This window comes from Ambystoma mexicanum, chromosome 6p, assembly GCF_040938575.1.
Source record: "Ambystoma mexicanum isolate Mex_15411 chromosome 6p, UKY_AmexF1_1, whole genome shotgun sequence".
In the NCBI taxonomy this organism is placed as follows: Eukaryota; Metazoa; Chordata; class Amphibia; order Caudata; family Ambystomatidae; genus Ambystoma; species Ambystoma mexicanum.
The window spans coordinates 941294732-941316763 of record NC_090935.1 but is presented as its reverse complement, the minus strand read 5'-3'; the positions used below and the strand labels follow the sequence as shown (position 1 = coordinate 941316763).

Here is a 22032-nt window from a genome sequence, read left to right as displayed (position 1 = left end):
ATCTTTGTAAGTTATCAAAGCTTGCAATCTTTTATATATAATACTACTGTCAAAACAGGTCAAAATCAGTTTGTGATTGATGAACGTCTTTGAACGATGGGTTGCAAGCCGAAGGCTATGGCTAGTGATCTGGCAGTGTTGCCAAGGCACAATTGCATAATTAGTGACTAACTTAAAATAGCAACTGAAAATAGAATTCAGAGGCGGGAAAGAGATCAACAACAACTAGGGGCACATTAGCATACCATACCATACCATACCATATACCTAGAGTGAAATAGCTTGTCTGTTAGAAATATGCATCACAATTATTATTTTGTTCAGCATGCTTGAGATATTTTTTCTTGACTCATCTTAGTTAGAAGGAAAGTGGCAGACACTACACAGAAAGGGGCACATTTTCATCTCACAACTTAGCAGTTTATTACAATGAGATTGAATGAGAAGAAACTATGATTTGCTTTACCAGAATCTGACTTGCAGCTGTCTTTGTCTGAAACTGCATTATCCTTATTTTTTCCAAATATGAAGTCTTCTTGAAAAACATGAAGCAACTGTGTTTTTCTTCCATGCTGAAAGAAAAAGTTGTTAATCATAACACATTCTATTTTCATTTTCATTAAGGAAGATAATTATGAGAAAACAATACTTACAAGATCTGTTATGGCATCTAACTCAATAATACAGCCAGGCCTTGCTGTTGATTGCTGGCTGATGATGTTGAAAACCTTTCCAACATATTTCTGTAGGAATTAATACCAATATCAGATGTATTTAAATACTGCATTTAACATGTGAAAGTTGTGTCAACCACACCCAAACATTTTATGTTGTAGCGTTACTAAGCTGTTAATGGTAGGGTTTTTGGAGAAAATAAGCACAGACAGGTACACAAAATAATTGATTAATAAAATACAATGTCGATTCAATAAACAAATAGTTCCAAAAACATTTTTGCAACAATGGTTCTGCAACTTTGTATCACTCAGATTAAAATGCTTACATCTAGAGCAACCCTGTGGCTGGCTCCTTAACAATCAGTATCCCATTTGCTTTAATGCCATCATCAATACGATCATCAACCTGACATTGGGAAGTTTGGGTGTAACTATTAAAGGTACCCAGCAGCCAAAACATTGTCCAAGCCAATTAACCTATTGTTTTGGAACATACATATGTTATAGATTTTAAATGCTTGCATCCATTAACAGAACCTATTGGAATTGAAGAGGTTGGGAGACCCAAAGGGAGATATTTGAAAAGACTTCATAACAAGGCTTAGTACTTTAACATAGGCATCATTCTGAAAGCTTTATAGCAGTGCGTTGTCTAGCTTGGGTCACATCAGCCTCTCCCCCCTGCTGTCCATCCCCTCTCCCTGGACGGTATCTTAACTTGAATCAGGCTGCAGGTGGCCCGGATAGTGTAGCCACACTTCAGTTGTCTAGTGGGAACACGCAAATTCTGCTTTTTTAATGTCCATTATGAGCTTGTTGCCCATTAATAGTGGCTCAGTTGTGGCTCCATTGTGCCAGCAGTATGTCTGACAGCATTGGAGCCCTTCGAGTGGTGCTCCTCCCCTGTTTGCCGACCTCCCCGTCTTTCTCTCTTCCCTCAAGTGCTTACCAGCGCTTGTTGTAACGTATCCATACGATATGGCCTATTCCTCACGCAGCCTGCAACCCGACGCCACAATCACAGCGTCTTGCCCATCTTTTTTCAGCAGCCTTGCCCAAGAATGCTCCGCTGTCTCCTGGGGCCTCAGTATCTACTCCTGCCCCCAGTATGCTCTGTTGCTCTCAGCTCTCCCTGCCTTTTCCAGAGGCAGCTCGTCCCTCAATCTGGTGCTACGCCCCCTTCCGCAGTGTCGTCCTCAGGACCTCACGCGTCGCCATCTTGGCTCCTCCTCCGTCTCGAGCCGCTGTCAGTAACGCGGGTTCCCAAGCTTCATTTTCTCTGGAAATCTCATCCGTTTGCTGCCTAAAGTACCAGACAGCTATTCCTCTGTGCAGATCTAGTTTCAGCGGACTGTATGTGCTGTTTCAAGGATCCTTGCAGGAGCTACACAACGCGTGTAAGCTACATGAGCCCTCCCCCCCTTCTGGGAAACATTCCCGTATGCTACCCCTTGATGTGTGGATCTGACCACCCCCGTCCCTGATTCTGTCCATCTTCCTCTCCACCCTCGCCTCCTGTATTCTATTTGCCAGGAGTGTCCCGACTCGGTCCCCTCTCTCATAGTACCTTTGCTTTGCATAGCGCAGCCTCTTGAGTACCTCCCCTATCAAGAGCGAGTGCAACTCCTGTCTTTTGTTCCTCATACCCCTTAGGAGCCCCTCCCTGTCTGCCCCTGTACTTGTTAGGCAGGCCTGCATGCTCAGCAGTTCTCCCCATAGCCTCTGCTCTATCAATGCCCTCTCCCTTTTCTTCTGTGCCCTTTCTGCTATTAAAATGCCTGAGAGTAGCTTTCAACGCCTCCCACATATGCTTCAAGTGTGTTTCGCTATTGTTATATGTGTCAAAAAAGCAGCGGATTTCCCCTTCCATAAATTCCATAAAGGTGGGGTCTCTGAAGAGACTGTCATTGCAGCATCACCTAGGTGTCCCCTTATCCCTCCTTATATCCCATTCGACCACAACCATCTTGTGGTCTGACCATGTTACTGTCTCAACTCTACGATGAGTAGTTAGGCCCTATGTTCCTATGGTATCAGCAAAAGATCAATCCTGGTATATGTTTGGTGCGGCAGGGAGAAGGTGTATCCCGCCTGGCTGCAGATGATGCATTCTCCATATGTCTGGCCAGTAATAGTCTTGGAGCAACTGCTCAAAATCCTTGTTGGGTCCTATACCTCGTATTGTCCCTGTCCCCATGGCAGACTACCAGTTGCGAGTTGGGTCCTGGATTTATTAAAGTCTCCCCCAGCCATCAGTCCCTTCCCCCCAATCCTCCAGTACTGCGCACACCTTTCTCAAGAATTCCAGGTTATTTCGTCTCTCCCCCGTTTTCCACATCGTTGATCTTTGCCCCGGCCTCTCTCTCTCTGTGCTCCAGCTTCTTGAAAATGCGTCTTCCCCCCATATAGAATCTTCAGTCGTGCGGAAACATCAGTATGTATTTAATCCCCATCTTGGGAAGTTGTGCCTTCACAGGGATAAAATAATTCCAGTGGGGTATAATCTGGATATTAGGCCACAGTTAGGTCTCCCCTTTTAATTTATCCATCTTCTCTTCCTTCGAGAAACGCAACCACCTCCAGATCTCTAAAATTCAATATTCTCGCTATTATTGGCCTAGGATGAGACCCCGGCTGGAGTTTACACTGGAGAGACCTGTGCGCCCTCTCCACTGCGCAGCCTTGGAAAAAATTTCTCGGGTCCTATTCCCTGTAGCAGAAGCGTCTTGACATAGTCCGTCGGGTCCAGACCTTCAAGTCCCTCGGGCAGTCCTAGCAGACTCATTATTTCAGTGGGATCTGCCTTCCGCCGCCTCAATTCTGTCTTCGACCAAAGCATTTCTGTCCTCCAGCTTCTGCGTTTTCTCTTTGTTTGCAGTTATGCAGGGGACTATTTCTTCTAGGGTCATCTCTGCAGTCTTAACCCACTCTGCCAACATGAGGACATCTTGGCGTAGGAGCTGTACATCTATGCCCACCGTTTCAATTTTGCCTTCCAGTGACGTTTTCAGATCCAGGATCGCTGCCAATACCATAGATTCCTGCTGTTCTTCTTGCTGATTTGTGTCGCTTTTTTAGCCTTCAATTGCCTAGAGAAGGAGTCCATGATCATCCCTTTCAGTTTGTTCTTTCTTTTTCTCCTTAGTGCTCGTATACTGTTAACGTCTTGTGGCATCCTTTCATTCACTTAGAGTTGGGCAGCCCTCGCCTTCCGCCTCGCTTGCGTAAATCCTTGTAGCATTTTATCTGAGAGCCCCCCTGAGCATCAGCCTCTGTGTTCGCAAGCCACAGCATGAGCCCCTTATGTCCCCAAGTTTCTGGTGTTGGGTCCATATATGGGCGGGCAGCAGCCGTTGATAGAATGGAATGTGAATGGTGGTGTGGATCTTGTGGGACATGCAGAACATAGTCAGTGAAGGATGTTTGACCGAGAAGGCGAGCGGGGAACACAGGAAGCAGGGCTGTGGAGGTGGGATACATGGGCCAAACCGCGGGCTGGAGGAGAAACCTGGGATGAAGAGAGGGTGGGGGTGAGCACACAACATGCCTAAATTCAACCTTTTGTCATGGAATATCAGAGGGCTTGGGTCGTACATGAAGAGAAATCAGGTGAGGTCTTATTTAAAGAGGAAACAAATATCTCTGGCTTTACCACAGAAAACTCATTTGCTCCTGTATAGTTAGGAGATGCTGGTGGCCCAGTGGGGTGGTGTGGGATACGGTTCCATGTATTCCCAATATGTAAGAGGGGTCCTAATATGGGTGGAGGTGGGGGTCCCGCTGCAAGTGTTGGAGGTGGTGACTGATACTGAGGGAAGGTATGTAATACTAAGTGGACACATTGGCCAAAATGAAATTTGCATAGTGAATTCATATTTTCCCCAACGTTGGTATCCCAACATATGTAAAGAACCTGAGTAGTAAACTAGTTCAAATGAGGGACTCTATGTTCTTATGGGGTGGAGACTTTAACTGCGTGTGTGATACACTGCTGGACTGGTCGGTACCCCTACGGGGAGGACCCTCGAATGTTATGGTGGTCTTGAAGGCTGTCATGCAGGAACTAGAGCTGGTAGATGTCTGGTGGGAAATACACTTAGAAGAGAGGGGCTACTCTTTATTTAGCCCCGCATAAAATACACATGAGGATCGACTACGTATTTGTACGCCAGGAAAGTCTGGGGGATTGCATTAGTGCAGAGTATGCTGGCCACACAGTGCCGGACAACTCTCCCTTGCTGGTAGTGTGGGAGACTGAGGGCGCATGGCCCCCGGTGCTGACCTGGCATTTCCCTGCAATGGCACTGGAATATAAAACCTTTGCAACCTTGATGCGTGACAACATTGCCTAATACCTAGAAGTGAATGTTGGTAGTGTACGCAGCTTGGGCGTGGTGTGGGAGGCACTGAAGGTAGTGGTGAGAGGCGAGACGATGGCTAAAGCGGGCAGGATCTGTAGGCAGCTGAGGAGGGATCTGGAAGTATTGGAAGATGAGGTTGTGAAGCTAGAATCCAGAGTGCCCGGGACTGGTAATCTGGTGAGACAAATCACTGAGGTACGGGTGCAATGCGAACAGGCCTGGGGCAGGTTGACAAAGTTTGATTATGAGGCAAAGCATGCACAATCGCATAAAGAGGGGGATAAAGCTGGGAGGATGTTAGCTTGGCTGTGCAGATCTGGCAACCTAAGGTGGCAACCACACTGCTTTGTGATGAGACCGGACCCGTGTGGAGGTCACAGATGGCGATCAATGATATTTTCAAGGAATTTTATGCGCAGCTATATAGTCATGAGATACCTGTCCTCCTGGGGGAGATGGATGCAGCTCTTGAGCAGATGCATCTACTGTGTGTCTGAAGAATAGGCAAGGCAATTAGATTAACCCATCAGAGTAGAGGAAATACAAGAAGCGATAGCAGCACTAGCTACAGCGAAGGCACAGGGGGGGGTGAATTACCATTGGAATTATGTAAGGCCTATAGCACGTTGTTGTCTGAACCGCTGCTGCAGGTGTACAAAGAGGCTTATGACAAGGAAATGCTCCTGCTGCGCATGCGGGAGACATTGGTGAGGCCGATAAAAAAGCCAGGGCAGAAGCCTGAAAGCTTTGAGTTGTACCGGCCATTGGCCTTATTGAACTATGATGTTACAACCTCACGACGGTACTGGCCCGGCGGCTATGAGGGGTGATCACTGTGGTCATGCACCTGGATCACACAGGATTCATCCCGAACAGCTGTACGTCACTAAATATGCGTAGACTACAGCATGTGATAGACCGTACAAATGGATGCTCAGAACACCTGTTGGTGGCTTTGCTAGATGCCGTAAAAGCCTTTGACTCCGTGTTCTGGGAATGGATATACACGGTGCTAAAGAGATTTGGGTTTGGGGAGTCCTTTTTAATATGGGTCAAGCTGCTCTACACTGATTCAATGGCAAGACTGAATTAGGGGAGGTGTATCTCCAAGCTGTGGGACATACAGAGAGGTACTCGTCAAGGGTGCCCATTATCGCCAAAGATATATATACTTGCGCCGGAACCAATTGCAGTGTATTTGAGGCAGGAATAGCTAAACGCAGGCATACTGGTAGATGGTAAAAGGCACCTCATCTCGCAATATGCGGATGATGTACTATTGTATCTTTTTGAACCAACGCATAATCGCCCCATCATAATGGAAGTTCTGGATGACTTTGCATGGCTGACTGGGATTAAGCTTAGTAGAGAAAATCTTGTCTATTCCCCCTGGCCGGACTCAGAAGGGAGTAAATGTTTGATCTCGCAGAGTTGGCACTGACATGGGAGATAAAGGAGTTTAAATAACTAGTGATCCAGATAGCGCACAGCCTGAACGATACTCACATAAATGATAAGATTAGAGCACTAGATGGAATACAGCTGTCCATTAAGTTCTGGGCACACTTACCGCTATCACTCATGGGGAGGGTGTCCATTACGAAGATGATACTTCCCAGATTGCTGTACACATTCTCAAATGTTTACTACTGCATAGAACTGCAGTTCTTCTGACAACTGGAAGGGATTATTCAGGGCTTCCTGTGGGGTGGTGGTGGTGGTGGGGGGGTATTGCTGTAGGATTGCTATGAATACGCTATACTTGCTGCACAGGGAGGGAGGAGTGCAGCTTCCGCAATTTGAATGGTACTACTTAGCAGCACAGCTAAATTTTGTGGTGATGTGGCTGGAAGATGGGGAAACAGGACTGCTACAGCAGGTGGTGCAACCAACCAGGCTCAAGGAATTCTTATGGACACCAAAGGCATGTTTAAGTGCCAATTGTTTGCCGTTATAGCTGGGAAGGCAGGTATGGGCAAGAGTACTGAAGGTCACGCACCAACAGTGCCCGTACTCTAAAAATGCTCCGATAGTGGTATACACCTGCACCACTAGAACAGAACTAAGGGAGGCCAGAGTATGGGAAAGGCACGGGATATATACGTTGGGAGACATGTTTAGAGATGGCCGACTCAGAGATAAGAGGACCTTATGAGGGAGTATGTCTTACCAAAAGGGCAGTTTTTACGATATATGAGAGTCTGCAAAGTGGCTAAACACTCTTGCGGTGGGCTACCAGAGGAGCCGGCGGAAGATGGGTTACTGTCCCTAATATACCAATTGGAAAATGGCGTCAAACAGACCACCCGCCTATTTGAATTTATCAAAGGCATGAACAATAAGGCACAGGACAAATTGAGGGGCAAATGGGAAGGGGATGTTGGAGTGCAGATCACAGAGGTACGCTGGGAGCAGGCTCTCATTTGTGAAACATGCATCGCGTAATATGAGGTTTCATATGATGCAGCCTAATGTGCTGCATAGGGCGTACATGGACCCCATTAGAGTGGCTAGGTTTGGGTGTGGGGCAACTACCAATTGCCAGTGGCGCATTTCTGAGAGGGCAGACTTAATGCACATGCTCTGGCAATGTACTAGAGAGATATTTGGAGCCAAATACAACAGACTTGCAGGGAGGTGGGTGTTACGAAGTTTGAGTGGACCACGCTGGAATGCCTACTGGGCATGTATGCTAAGCCAAGTCTCGGAAATGTAAGCGGGTGCCAGTATTTAAACAATGGCGAGTGGAATTTGAGCATTGGAGCATGGCAGAGACAAGGGCATGGACAGGATCAGGAAGTGGGGAGGAGGATATACAATCAGACGTATGGAAAAGCCTGCTGTTAGCAATGTTCCCATCCTCAGACGACAGGCCACCTTGAACTGTTGTAGGAAGTGGGGATATGCAACTATATGGAAGTATTGTGAGAACCTGCAAGACAATGGGAGGTGCTTAGTCCCTTGTACTGGTAAGAAAATGCACAAGAATAGGTTTGGGCACAGGATCGATCCACAAGACCGGAAGAACACCACTCAACTATGAGAGCTCTAGTGTGTAGTCGTTTTAGTTGTTAGAGTAAGGTAACGGACAAAGCAGGGAAGGTACATAGAGGAACTGCTGTTAAATAAAAGGTATGTGTGTCTGTTCAGATTGTAAATGCAGACTCCACGCTATTTTATGATATCTTGATAACACTTTTGTACTACTGCAAATAAATGGAAAAGTAATAATTAAAGGTTTTAAAAAGAAATATATTTAAAAAAAAAAAAAGGAGTGTTTCACAGAATAATACGGAAACCTCTACACACGACCCTGTAGCAAGGACAACACGAAGGTGCAGGAATATCTCGGACGTCTCCCCAGACCCGGGCTCTCGGGTGGGGAGAGGTCAATACAAGAGAGGGATATAACAGCTAACTATGTACGGCAGGGGATAGGCCGCCTTAAGTCGGGTAAGGCCCCAGGTGAAACGGGTATACTTCAGACTTTTATAAAGTTCCAGCATCTCCTGACAGAGCCCCTAGCCCAAGTATTCAACTCTATCGAGAGTCCCTGAACCATACCACCCACATTCCTGGAGGCATATATCACAGTCATCCCCAAATCAGGAAAGGACAGGTTGCAATGCTCCTCGTACTGCCCCATCTCGCTACTAAATACGGACGCCAAGATATTTGTGAGAATCGGGGAATCTAGAATGGAGGCATATCTCCCCAAATTGCTCCACCCCGATCAAGTGGGATTTGTACCTAACAGACAAGGATCCGACAACATGAGGAAAACTCTACATGCCATGGGGGCACTTTAGGTGCGACGTAACAAGGCCCTACTTTTGGCACTCGATGCGGAGAAGGCCTTCGAGTTAGCTGGACCTTCATTACGGGGGTCCTGGAGAATATGGGCATGGGAAGCAAATGGTTGGGCTGCATCGCGGCCCTATACTCTGCACCCAGGGAAAGAATAGTTGTTAATTGAGGAATGTCAAGGGGCAAGGGACTGAAAAGGGGTACTAGACAGGGATGCCCACTATCAACCCCGCTGTACGCTCTGGTCATGGAGCCGCTAGTAGTGCGGGGAGATGACAGTATTACAGGGGTGCGAATTGGGACTAGGAGCTACAAAATGAGCATGTTTGCAGACGGCGCCCTGCTCTATATTACGAATCCACAGGTGTCAATTCCCCGCCTCCTGCAGACGTTGGAGGAGTACGGAGCGTTGTCAGGTTTTAAAATTAACATAGATAAGTCAATGGCGTTTCCACTGGGGGAGTTGAGCCAAGATGTAAAAGGGTATATCGAAGGTATAGGTCTGCAGATGCAACAAAAGGAGTTCCGGTACTTGGGGATTAGGGTTACAAGAGACACCAGGGACCTCTTTGCAGAAAACTATCTCCTGCTGTCCAACAGGGTGCAGGCCGATTTGAGACGTGGGGTAGAATAACCAGGTTACTCACCGTAGTGACCACCTTTACTCCTAGTCCATAGTCCCCTTTCCTCCATACTTATGGGACAGCTCTCCGTCCTGGGGGACGGGACCGGAGCACTTTGCAAAAAGCATCCAATTTTTTTCAAAAAATGTGTCATTCCTCTCTTTCTTGCACGGGGCCCGGCACGCGGCCGTAACCCCGCCTACCTTGGCTCCGCCCCGCGCATGGCCCATCAGTCCTTTTCTATCGCCAGGTCAGAGACCTATTAGCAATAACAGAGGAACCTTATTAGAGGGGACGGCGGGTGGGCGTATGGAGGAAAGGGGACTATGGACTAGGAGTAAGGTGGTCACTACGGTGAGTAACCTGGTTATACTTCTACGTCCATACTTATGGGAGATTCACAAGCACTCCTTATAGGAACTACGGGTGGATGGAAATGCCCCTTACTGAAACAGGTTCTTCAGCACAGCCTGACCAAACTGAGCATCAGCTCTTGAGCTCATGTCGAGACAATAATGCTTACAAAAAGCAGATGGGGAGGCCCAAGTAGCTGCCCTAGCGATGGACTCCCAGGGGACATATTTCTGAAAAGCAACCGCAGCTGCCTTGCCCCGCACCAGGTGTGCATGAATACTCTTAGGAGGTTTCAGCCCTTGGACGTTGAAAGACTCTGTGATGCAGGTGGCGATCCACCGAGAAATAGTCGCCTTAGACGCCTGCTTACCCTGAGGGTTACCGAAGGTCACAAAAAGGTGACAAGAACTCCTAAACTCGGAAGTCCTGTCCAGGTAGGACTTAAGAGCTCTTCTGACATCAAGCCAGTGCAGAAACCTTTCAGCCTCTGAGGCAGGGTTCGGAAAAAAGACCAGTAGGGAGATCGACTGATTCAGATGGAATTCAGTTACCACCTTCGGTAGAAAGGCCAGGTTTATCCGCAGGACTGCCTTGTCCTTGTGAAAGACTGTTAGGGAGAATTCTCTTATAAGGCTAATTTCCCAAACCTAGTGAGTCCCCCAGCAGCATTGCTGGATTTTTGGGGTTTGTTTTTTTCTCCTGCTAAGAGTGAGACTCTTTTACTCCCACTCTTAGGCATGATTTGAGGCATGTCTCTGACTATTGGTGTGATTTTGGGCTATGGGGTCTTTTACTCCATAGGGTATCATCTGTTTTTTGTGTATGTGTTACACATCACCCTCAGTGCAGTAACACAGGGGTGTCATAGTGACCCCCAAACAGACTCCATACCCTGGGACTGACTACTGTCTCCCGGGGCATGTAAAGTCACCATTGACTTTACTAGTCCTAGATTGTGAACAGAACCAGTACAAACCATCATATTGTGGAAGTACTGTAAGGGGTTAATTATATTGCCCCTGGGTCTGTTTTCAAGGGGGCACTGTCCAGTCCCCACTTGTCGAGTTTCTGGCTGGTGGCAGTGGTTACCACGCAAAATATTCCACCAGAATATTTTCTATGGGATTTTCCCATTGATTTTAAACGCACCACTTTTTGGTGCAATGTTAAAGATACCGCCGGTTCATTTATTTAATATTAAATTCACGGTTGGGTCTTTTTGTCAGAACTCTTTTCTAAAATGGCGTTTGTGTCCGTCTCTGTAACTCTGACCAAGGTCGAGCCCTTTGTTCCACTTTTTGGCGGGCTTCTCCACAGAAGCCCTCCAAATGGTGCCACTCTGTCTGGGTTCTACAGGATGTGTCGGGAGGGGAATTGGCACCCTGGACTGCGTTCCCTTAGCAACTCAAGTCGCACTCTATTCTGATTGGCCCAGTGGGGAGACGCCCGGCTCACCACTTAGCATGTTTGAGTGACAGCTAGGCTGTTGAATGGGGGTTTTCTGCATAAAAGCAGGGCTTTGGGACTGGAACTTCAGAAGTTGCCACAGGAATAACCTAAGAAATCCGAAGAGGGAAGAAGCTGAGCCATCTGCAACGACGACACCACCGGTGGAGCCCTGCTGCAACGACCTCATCACTTTCCCGACGACAAGAGGAGATCTTCTGCTGGAAGAGTCTTCTCCTTCTGAGCTGGTGGGATCAACAAGTTCGCCCCTTTCGCCTTCCAAAGACGTCTCTTGGTCGACTCGCCCGTGCCAAGCACCCCGGCGACCGGATAGCCAAGTTTCACCACTTTGACCGCAAATAAAAGGAACGCACCTTTTACCGACGAACTCCGCGGCTGGTCTCTTCCCTGGGCAGTGCAACGACTACAAGGTTTCTCCTCGACGAGATCTCATCTTCCCCTGGTCGAATCCACGACTTGCATCCACTGCCAGGAACAACTGCCGCCGCTGGAGCTTCCTCTCTCTTTAAGGTACTGTGTTCCATCTGGCCTCCGTTTCGTGGGATTGCTAAAGGTGACCTTTAAATGCTTGGCTTTCCAACTGGGTTGGCTCCAGGCCTAACTTTCCTTTTCGAATCAGCCCAACCTCTTTTGAACACTCTGCAAAGACTGGGCACATTTCGCTTTGCTCCTTTTAAAGTGGGCCTGGCCTATGAACTTTGGCTCTACAGTGTATACTGCCTTCACTGACTTGCTTTGGACTTAAAAAAGTGTTGGGAACTGTTTTATTTTTATGCTCTGCCTTTTTCTAGCCATTTTGTCCTCATCTGAGGGGAACTGCGGCACGTGAGGAAGTGAGGCAGGGGTCCCCGTCGATGGATCAGGGGTCTTAACTTTAGCCTTAACATAAGGAAGCTTGGCAGAGGGCCTGGAATGTTTTTGTGACATACCAACCGCCAACTCAGCCTTCGAAGGAAGGACCTCGGCACTGCCGGTAAAAGAAGAACTTTGCTTCTTTGCCCCCTCAACAGGTCTGGTATCACCGCAGGAGTGGGAACAGTGAGAAACAGCTTTCACCGACAAGGCCTTGTCAGGCCTCTCAGAACTGTTGGTAGCTTTAGCCTCTGAACGAGGGAGCTCGGACCCAGGTCCGGTAACAGCCTTATCTACGCGGGCCTCGAACATCCGTTCGGTAACGACAGGCCCACCCAAGGCCTCGGGGCGCACCCCGGTCTTATTTTTGAGGGAAGCCGACAGAGGCCTCAGAGCGAGCTCCGGTACCCCACGACTCGGTAGAACTGGGTCTACAAACAGCCCCCACAGGAGGGGCCTCGGAGCGTACTCCGGTATCCACAGGCCCCTTACGGAGTCCCTCGGAGAAAACTGTGGTAGAATTATTAGGCCCAACGGGCACCTCAGGGCGAACCCCGGTGACAGAGCGATCAATGCCCCTCCCGGCCCAAGAGGAACCCGGAAAGGTATCCCCCGGCCGGGGTGCTCTGAAAAGTAAAGAACTTACCGGGCGTTTTTTCTTCTCGTCGATGAACGCCTGAAAATGTGAAGGAGGAGGAGTTTGTCGGAACACCTCCTCCCACCGCTCCAACCGACGCTGAAGTGCCCGGACCGAAAGGGAGTCGCAGTAAAAACAGGAGTCCCAACAGTGATCCGGACCCAAACACTCTAAGCAAAGAGGATGGGGATCCGCCCTCGTGAAATGACGGTGACACGATGAACAATCAGGAAAGTCAAGTTTGAACGACAGACAGATTAGTAAAAGATTGCTAGCGAGAGCCAGAGAGGAAAAAGGGAAGAAAATCTTCCGAGGATGAAAGTGCGTCCAGTCCCGAATGAGCGGAGAAAAGGAACCAAGGTGGGCGGGGTTACGGCCGCGTGCCTGGCCCTGCGCAAGAAAGAGAGGAAGGACACATTTTTTGAAAAATGTTGATGCTTTTTTACAAAGTGCTCTGGTCCCGTCCCACAGGACGGAGAGATGTCCCATAAGTATGGAGGAAAGGGGACGGGACGTAGGAGTATGAACCTTTCCTGGATGGCATGCCTCAACTGGGTCAAAATGACGATACCCTCCAAGTTTATGTATCTCTTAAATGCTCCCAACCATATGTGGGGTGCATTTGAAGGCCCCAAAAAGAAGCCCCTTTCACACGAATAGCAGGCATTTAAAACACTACAAACAAAAACAGCCTGGCTTTTGCGTTCCCTGTCACATGAATGGCAGGCCTTTAAACATTGCAACAAAAATGCCCTGGCTTTTTCTGTTTCATGTGAAGTTTGAGAGCCATGTGGAAAGGGGCCTACCTATCATTATCAAGCAGCTGTGCAATTCCCAAAAGAAGGAGGAATCAAAGAATCCTGTGACATGGAAAACAGGATTTATACACATTAAAAGCAAAAACGGCCTGCACATGTGTTTGAAAAAACAGCTTTAAAAAGCCACAATGGAAAAGACATCACTGCTTACAGAAAAATGTCAGGGAAGCAAAACATGTGTGAGGCGACCAAAGAAAATGTATATTATGCTTCACGCACACAACGCCAGTAAAATGTGAAGAGACAATTACTTCAGGAAAAACCTGTTCTGGCAGAGGTCAAAAATTCCCAATGAAAAGCCCCACTTCCAGCCCTGGATGTCACATCTCCCATCTAATGACGCCCTGCAGTAGAATCTGTTGCTGCAGGTGTTGAAAGCCCACTGTTCCCCAGACTGGCTGGCACGAAAAGCAGTTAAAGCAGGGACTTCAAGCAAAAGTCATCCTGGGCTGAAGCATAACAAAAAGGTGTGAGCCCTTGTTGCACCCACTTCAAAAGAGCCCACACTGACTTCAAACAGACTCATAAAACATTCTGGTAACAGGCGAGCCCAGGGAGACAGATGGCTGTGGGGGATGAGACAGCCATCCCATTTGTTGAACAGGAGATACTCCCAATTAAATTAAAAGACTATTTTAATTTAAGGCATTTTGTGCAGCAATCATACTGAGTATTGATTTCATTTTTATGCCATTTTCATGCAATTTCCAGGCGGGTATATAATGCATCTACCTATGACTCGGAACTGTAATAGCTAGTTATACTGGGTTTCTGGCTGATCTGGACATGTTAGAATTGTGAGAATGGGTGAAAAGGTGGAAAATGAAATTAGGAATATGCTTGATCACTTACATATTCATAAATGTTGTACATTTTATGAAAACGACAAAAATGTGACACATGGTCATACTACATTGTATGGATTTGGCAGTCGGCTTATCTAATTCCCCATGATCAGCTCAAACAGTAAATATGTTTCATATGGCTGTGGCTAGTACAATTATGAAGTTATGATATATAACTAAGAAGGAAGAGTTTTCTCCTGGCTATCTTGCTTCAGTAGTTCAAAGAATGGTTCTAACAGTGGTTATTGCGATACAGTTTTCGCTTTTATTTGTGCTAGTGCTGAGTTCTTCAACATTCAGTTGGTATGCATTAAGTACATTTAGGGGCAATTTTGTCTCCTGGTTGTCAGCCGACATGTGTTTCGACCCGTGGGTCTTTATCAAGGCTGATGTATAAAGTTTGTAGGCCCCTGTGGGGTCCTGGTCCGTGTTGATGGGTGGATGTCCTGTAGAGACAGTGGCTCCTGTTGGGGCCCTGTGAGCTGATCCGAGGTGCTGGTCCGTGTTGGCCAACAAGACAGCCAACCGAATGTGTCCCTGTGTTTAAATTATCCCCTGCTAAGCGAACTTTCATTTGCCAGTGTCATTCCTTTTTGCATCTGTCATCCTGAATCAAAACCAACAGTTTTGTGGGCTAAACCCTTTTCCAGGGCCTACCTGTCATTGTAGCCTCAGTGTAAACAAATTTCCATTTGCCACTGTATTTTCCCTTTGCACTTGCTTTTTCCTGAAAACCGATTTTCCTACTTTATTTCCATTTTCCCATGTGTCCTGATTAGTATTCTCTAAACCTTTGCCTCTCTCCAAAGTGTAATTTTCTTCTATTCTGCCCCCTAGCAGTTGTGAGAAATAATAAAAACCCCATTCTTCCATTGTGCTCCAAAAACAGGTTTTTACCTTTGCTGACTTCCCATATTGTGGTGGAGGGCTTCACCCCAAAACAGATTTTCCCTCTATAATCCTACTCCTTGCCACTGTCTTCCATTCAAAGGCATCAAGTCCAATTGATGTTTGGGGGCGAGTGTTGCGGGGGGGGGAGGGCTTAACTTTTAGTTTCTATCCCTTTGTGGTAAATTGTTATTTTTCTGTTCAACCATTAAAACAAAAAAAACAGAATTGACTGTAATAGTATATCTTAACCTGGTTGTTTTGTAGAGATTATTGCATTTTGTGTTGCCACAACATTGGTGGCTGTGTAATTGGTTGATTTTCTTTTTTCATTAAATAAATGAATAAATATCTTAATGATACACAACGGCCTGGTTCCTAGTCCATTGTGACACAGGGTGTTTGAGGAGGTTGGGTGCGAGACGGGTTGGAGGCCTACTCAAAAAGAATCTGTAGTATAATAAAAATAAAAAGTGTTTTATTGTGCGCCATATTCATTGTAGGGGAAGCAGTTCCCTGGCTGGCGTGTGCTGTGTAATAAACTGTGAAACATAGTTCAGACCTTGTACTTTGGAGTGGTGCGGAGGGCTCTACTGCACTTTCTGTGGGCAGGGGCCAGGCCAAGGGTGGCTTATAGTACCCTACTCGTAGCGCAGGAGGACGGGGGTATTTAAGGCTGCGCAGCAGCGAATAATGGTAGACCGCTTGGATCCTGGAACACGAAAGCAGTGGGCCCAAAAGGATAATTTGGTACTCGCGCCAGTGACACTGTGGGAGTGGATGTGGGTTTCACAAAGAGGGATACCCAAACAAGTATTGACACACCCGGTACTGGAGGTGTTCTGGGCAGTATGGAAGGAAGGTAACACCTCGTGCTGGCTCACCTCATGGCCCTCCCTTCCCTTCCCTTCCCAGTTGCATCTGGGCTCCCCCGCCTAAGAGACCAAATGACTGACCCGGGGCTGTTTCAATCCTGGTATGAGGCAGGTCTGACCTGGGCAGGGCAGATGTGGGTAGACAGGGAATATCTATCTGTGGAGCGTTTGGAGGAGTGTCTATAGATGGGCAAGCTCTCTGTACTCTTATCTGCAGTTCAAAGGAGTGCTGACAAAACATAGGTGGGGGAATAATATGAGGCGGGAGCTTACGTCCTTTGAAAAAAACACTGCCTCAGAGTACTGACACTAGGGGGCACATTGCTAGGTTGTATGTTGAATTTAGGGGTGGCGATGTGGGACTGACACTACCAGTGCAAACCAGATGGCCGGCAGACTTGGTCCGGGACATCTCGGATACATTGGCACCAGGATATGTAGGGCTGTAAAGGGATCCAGTGTCACCACAATACAGGATGCAGGCAATTAAATGTGTACGGCGCTGGCATTATGCCCCGAATACACTAGCGAAAATGTACCCAGGGACACATGATACATACCCTAATGGTGGCTGCGAGAAACTGCATACCCCAGGGCTGGAAGAGAAGGGCTGCCCCCACGGAAAAGGAGTGGGTTGCGAAAGCCTGAGCCATATATGATATTGAGTATTTGACGCATATGTTGGATCAGACAAAATTAACACTGGAAAGGAGGCAACTATCAGTCCAGAGGTGAGAAAAACAATTCGCATATGGGGTAGACCCCAACCACAAGCACTTTCAGTACAGCAATCCTTTCATGGAGTCTTCCCTATATTCAAACAAAGAGGGGGAGACTCCATCGCTATAACATCTGAACTTTCCTTCAATCATGAGGCCGATTTTTCTATCTGATAAAATTCCCTAATTTGCAAGACCATTCTGCTTTCCATTGTTGAGCCAAACATTCCCTAACCGCTAGGAGCATTTGGTGGGCCATGTGAGCCAGGATATTGGGTTTTTCCTCCATCTGTTGCAAACCAAACAGCATGCCTCTGTCACTTCAGTCTCTTCACCGAAAAAGCCTGCACAAATCAACAAGACCACCAAACAAGGACAAAAGGCCCCTTATCCCAGCATCCTCTACAGAAGACCAAATGTTGTAATTTTGTGCAACTCGGGATCCACCCGCCACCTACTTTTGGCAACATATTCGAAGCTTGACCCCAAAGCTCAGTGAAATTTCAAATCAGTTTAATCCAAGGGCCGCTACATGGGGATTCAAGAAGAGCATCCAATATATTTACTGCTGGTGGTTTTAGAAAATGGAGCACGGTTGGCATGGTCTCATTGGGGATCTTGTTCCTCTGCTCCAATTGTTCAACTCTCAAGAGATCAGGCACACAAAAGGCAGATCAGTCCACTCCTGGGCTATTAAATAGGGGGTGGATGCAGAAAAGTATACACAAAGGTTACACCAGCAAGAAGCATAAGTGCTAGTAATCTGGGATGAAAAAGGTTTGATGAGTTGTACACCAGAGTCGATCATGAGGTGTCTGAATGCTGTAGATCAAACACATGCAAAAACTAGCCGTAACAATCTTTCTGAATACACTGAATCGAGTCATGGTTCCAAAATGCCAGTGGTGTAAATTCACCTGAAGCCATGCTTCTCCATTTGCTGTGGATTTGTCATGAGGGTCAGATTTTTGGGAAAAGATTTATGTAATTTGATCTTTTGGGATGTAACCTATCTCCAGACCGAATGTCAATTCTGCCGGTGCAGTCATTAATGCTTGCAATTCGGCAATAATGTTGCCAGAGAGTTTCAGTATATTAGGATGGTAGAGGGCGCTAGAGAGCCGACCAAGATGGCGGCCTCCCTGTGAGCTCCGTGAAGCTCCCACGACATCCTGATAAATCGCAGCTATTGTGATGGTGATATGAAGCCCTAACGCCAACAATATATAGACGAAGCGTTTGCTAACCGAATTCTGCGTTTAATCGGCTTGTGACCTGACGCTTCGCCTCTGAACACACGGTGGTAAGGACCCCCCCCTTCTCGTGCAGGCCTGAAGACGCGGCCTCTGCTCGGGCGCGGAGGGCCGTGGGCATGGGAAGGCAGCCGGCTGGGAGGAGCCTGCCTCCCGTTTGCAACATCTGAGCAGCGCCTACTTCTGGATAAGCTCCGAGACCGCTGGATGGGCCCCGTGGTCACCGCAGCATCCGGGTGCGGCCTGAGAAGAGCGAGCGGCCCAATATCGGCACCAGGAAGAACGTGGAGGCAACCGGCCGCGACCCGCAGGAGCCCAGGTACGAGCATCCTGCGCACCCCTAAGCCACATACACACGCACGGCAAGCAGGCTGATTATCCCGATCTCCCCCGTGCAACAAGCAAGCAAGCAACAAGTCTCGAGGCGGCATCGGCCCGGAGGCCCGTTCCCTAAGAACGGGAGAGCTGCGGGAAGGGTCCCGAGGCGTGACACCGGTGCACACGTCGGAGGGGACAGCGAGGAATACTCGGCAGCGAGCGGCACCCCCGGACTCAAGCAACGATATATAGCGGGGAGCCCTGGTGGCCCTGGGGTTCTGAATATCCTACTGAGGTACTATATACAAACTTGAGTCCCGAAAGTCTGCCACAACGCCTCTGGGGACGCGGCCGGCTCTATCCACAACAAGAATGGGGAAAACCAATAGATCACAGAGAAAGCTGACCTTAGAAAGCTGCTCCTCCACCAAAACCGGCCCCCCTCCCCCAACAGTAGATCGCAATCCCCCACCCAGGACCCACCGCAAGACGGAGAAGCGACGCAGGACTTTGACATCAGGGAAATACTACTTCATCTTAAAGCAGGCATAGGTGGCCTGGGAAGCAAGCTGGACACACTCTCCTCCAAAGTGGACCAGCTCCAACACCGGTTGGACAAGCACGCTGACCAGCTGGACGCAGTCGAGCAGAGGGTCTCCGACCTTGACAAAGGGGCATCAGCCCTGATGACCAGAGTATCCTCACTTGAGACGCAAATGATGATGTTAATGGCCAAAAATGAGGACTTGGAAGGTCGCTCCCGGCGCAATAACATAAGGATTGTCGGAGTCAGAGAGCACCAGCCGTCTTCCAAGATGGAGGACCACGTGGAGAAGATCTGCACTGACTTGTTTGGCCCCGAGATCCTGTCCAAGCTTTTTGTAGTTGAAAGAGCCCACAGAATTCCTAACTCAAGACCTATCCCGGGAGCGAACCCGCGTCCCATCATAGCTAAGCTACTAAACTAGAAGGATCGAGACGCAATCCTCAGGGCCGCAAGGGACAAAGGGGACCTACAGAACGAGGAAGATTAGATAAAGTTCTTCCTTGACTTTTCGCAAGCAGTCTACACGCAGAGACGGTCGTTCACAGCTGTGAAACGCAGGCTGCAAGAAAACCAAATTCAATATTCGATGCTTTTCCCGGCGAAACTTTGCATCCAATTCGAGGAAAAAACTCTGTTTTTTAGCACGCCTGAAGAAACAAGCGACTACCTGGATCGCGCTGGCTGCAGACCAGCCCAAAATAATGGTGTCCCACAAAGAGGACACCGACCAAGAAGAGACCCGCCATAAAGTTACCTCGGGACGCAAAAACAAATCCAAGGCTTCCTTTTTCCCTCGACACAATAAATTCATCATCACCAAATAAAAGCGTAACAGTGGGAGGGAGCAAACCTCCTCTTGGAGGGCTACCAGTGCCCCTTGCACAGCAATGTTGACAGTTTGTTTTATTAGAGAATGTTCGTCGTGGGCCAGTTGGGAGTTGCCCACTCAAGGGAGGGATACGAGTTCAGTTCCGCCTTATACCCCGCACTACCATTCCACAACAATCACGCTACACGAAGCAGTCCAGTCAGAAGCCAAGTCCGCCAGTCACTCATACGATCAAGTCATCAGTCGCAATATCCGGACCTGTCAAACATGAATTCGCCAGATCTCTCTGATGACAGTGCCATCTCTTAAAGTCGCAACCTGGAACATCCGTGGGGGCAACCAGCCAGCGAAAGCAAGGAGAATCTTCCAGTACCTCCGCAGACACAAAATCAACATTACCATACTGCAGGAAACCCATCTCTTGCCACAGTCGGAACTGCAATGGGCCAAATCCTGGGGCTGTCACAGGTATTTCTCATCGTACTCTTCCTACGCTAGGGGAGTCGCAATCTTAATAGACAGGAGAACGAACTTTAGAGTAATTGACTCGCAGAAAGACTGAGGGGAAAGCTCTGCTGGTGAGGGGGATAATCGCAGGAAAGGAAGTAATAATTGTGAACTCCTACGCACCAAATACCGACAGCCCAAACAACTTCCACTGGGTGATGTCCCACTAGGAAAGACCAACACAGCAACCATTATATGGGGAGCGGACCTTAAGACACCAATTGATCCCAAACTTGATAATTCCCACAACACCGCAGGGAATCCGTCCAAAGCCAGCGCTCAAGTTCGCGAGATCTGCCAGACTTTTGGCCTATCCGACACCTGGAGGCACCACAACCGAGACGCGAAGGACTACACATTCTACTCCACCGTCCATAACACCAGCTCCCGAATTGATTACATCTTGGCGTCCAGCCACAGCCCATTCGCCTGGGGGGGATGAGTCAAATTTTGCCACGCACCTTGTCCGACCACTCAATGGTCACTCTCGACGACTCCCTCGCGAACACAGCAGTCCCCGGCCTAAACTGGAGATTCAAACCAGGCACACTTGCCAATGCAGTTTTTCCGCAGATGAATTGCGCAAAGAAATAACGGCCTTCATCGAGACGAACGAGGGCTCTGTTGACTCGCCCGGTACCATCTGGGAAGCTCTAAAGTGCTTTGTCCGTTGCATATGCATAGCTAAAGAAAATGGCATACTAAAACAGATCCGCAAAGAGTTATCGGACAGTGAACGTCTGAAGACACTAGAGCTCCAGGTCCTCACTACCCCAAACCCGCGCACCCAGGCCAAACTAAAGGAAGAAATTCTGAAGTTCAAGGAAACGGCCGAACGAGAGATAAAATTCTTGGGTCGCAGTCGCCAGGTCCGACAATATGGGGAAGGACAGAAACCGGGTGCTTTGTTAGCCCGGCTGCTGTCGATGGACAGAACCCCGACTCGAGTTGAATGCGTGAAAAACGATCAAGGGCAGCGAGCGTACACGGAGGAGGACATTGCTCTCACATTTCAGAACTTCTATCAGAAACTGTACAGCTCCACAGGTATCTCAGATCCAAAAGCTATACAAGAGTATCTCGACGACCCCCAGCTGTACTGGGTGGAGGCAGACCTGCGAGAACCACTGAACGCACTGCTGACTGGAGGAAATTCTGGAAGCAATAAAAGCCCTCCCAAACTCGAAAGCACCAGGCCCAGATGGGCTCATTGGAGAGTTCTACAAAGCCCATGCGTCCATCATCGCCCCACTCCTGCTTCGCGTTTATGAAGAAGCAATTGAACGTGGAAGCCTCCCTCCACACTGCGCGAAGCCAACGTTATGGTGCTACACAAAGCCGGCAAACCCGCAGATGACTGCGAATCTTATAGGCCGATCTCCTTAATCAACCTGGAAAATAAAATCCTAGCCAAAATACTTGCATCACGGCTCCTCCCTCTCATGCCGGCCCTGGTGATTGGAGACCAAGCCGGATTCATCCCAGGTCACAGCACCACATACGGCATCAGGAGACTGTTCCGGGTCATTGAGGATGTAGATCCAACGCTACAAGCAGTTGCGGTAATGCTCGACGCCGAGAAGGCGTTTGACTCTGTAGCGTGGCCATTTATGATGGCGGCACTAAGGCAAATGGGCTTCGGCAGTTTCTTTATC

At 48.2% G+C, this 22032-nt stretch overlaps 1 protein-coding gene across 2 annotated transcripts in view; it reads right to left on the bottom strand.

Moving 5' to 3' along the window:
• DMXL1 (Dmx like 1) overlaps nt 1-22032 on the bottom strand; it is a 1868248-nt gene that overhangs the window by 1313864 nt on the left and 532352 nt on the right. For both annotated transcript variants that reach the window (XM_069625559.1, XM_069625560.1), the window contains exons 14-15: nt 654-743; nt 467-572 (exon numbers count right to left, since the gene is read on the bottom strand). In XM_069625559.1, the coding sequence (XP_069481660.1) occupies nt 467-572; nt 654-743 (196 nt within the window). The remainder of the gene's footprint in view (nt 1-466; nt 573-653; nt 744-22032) is intronic.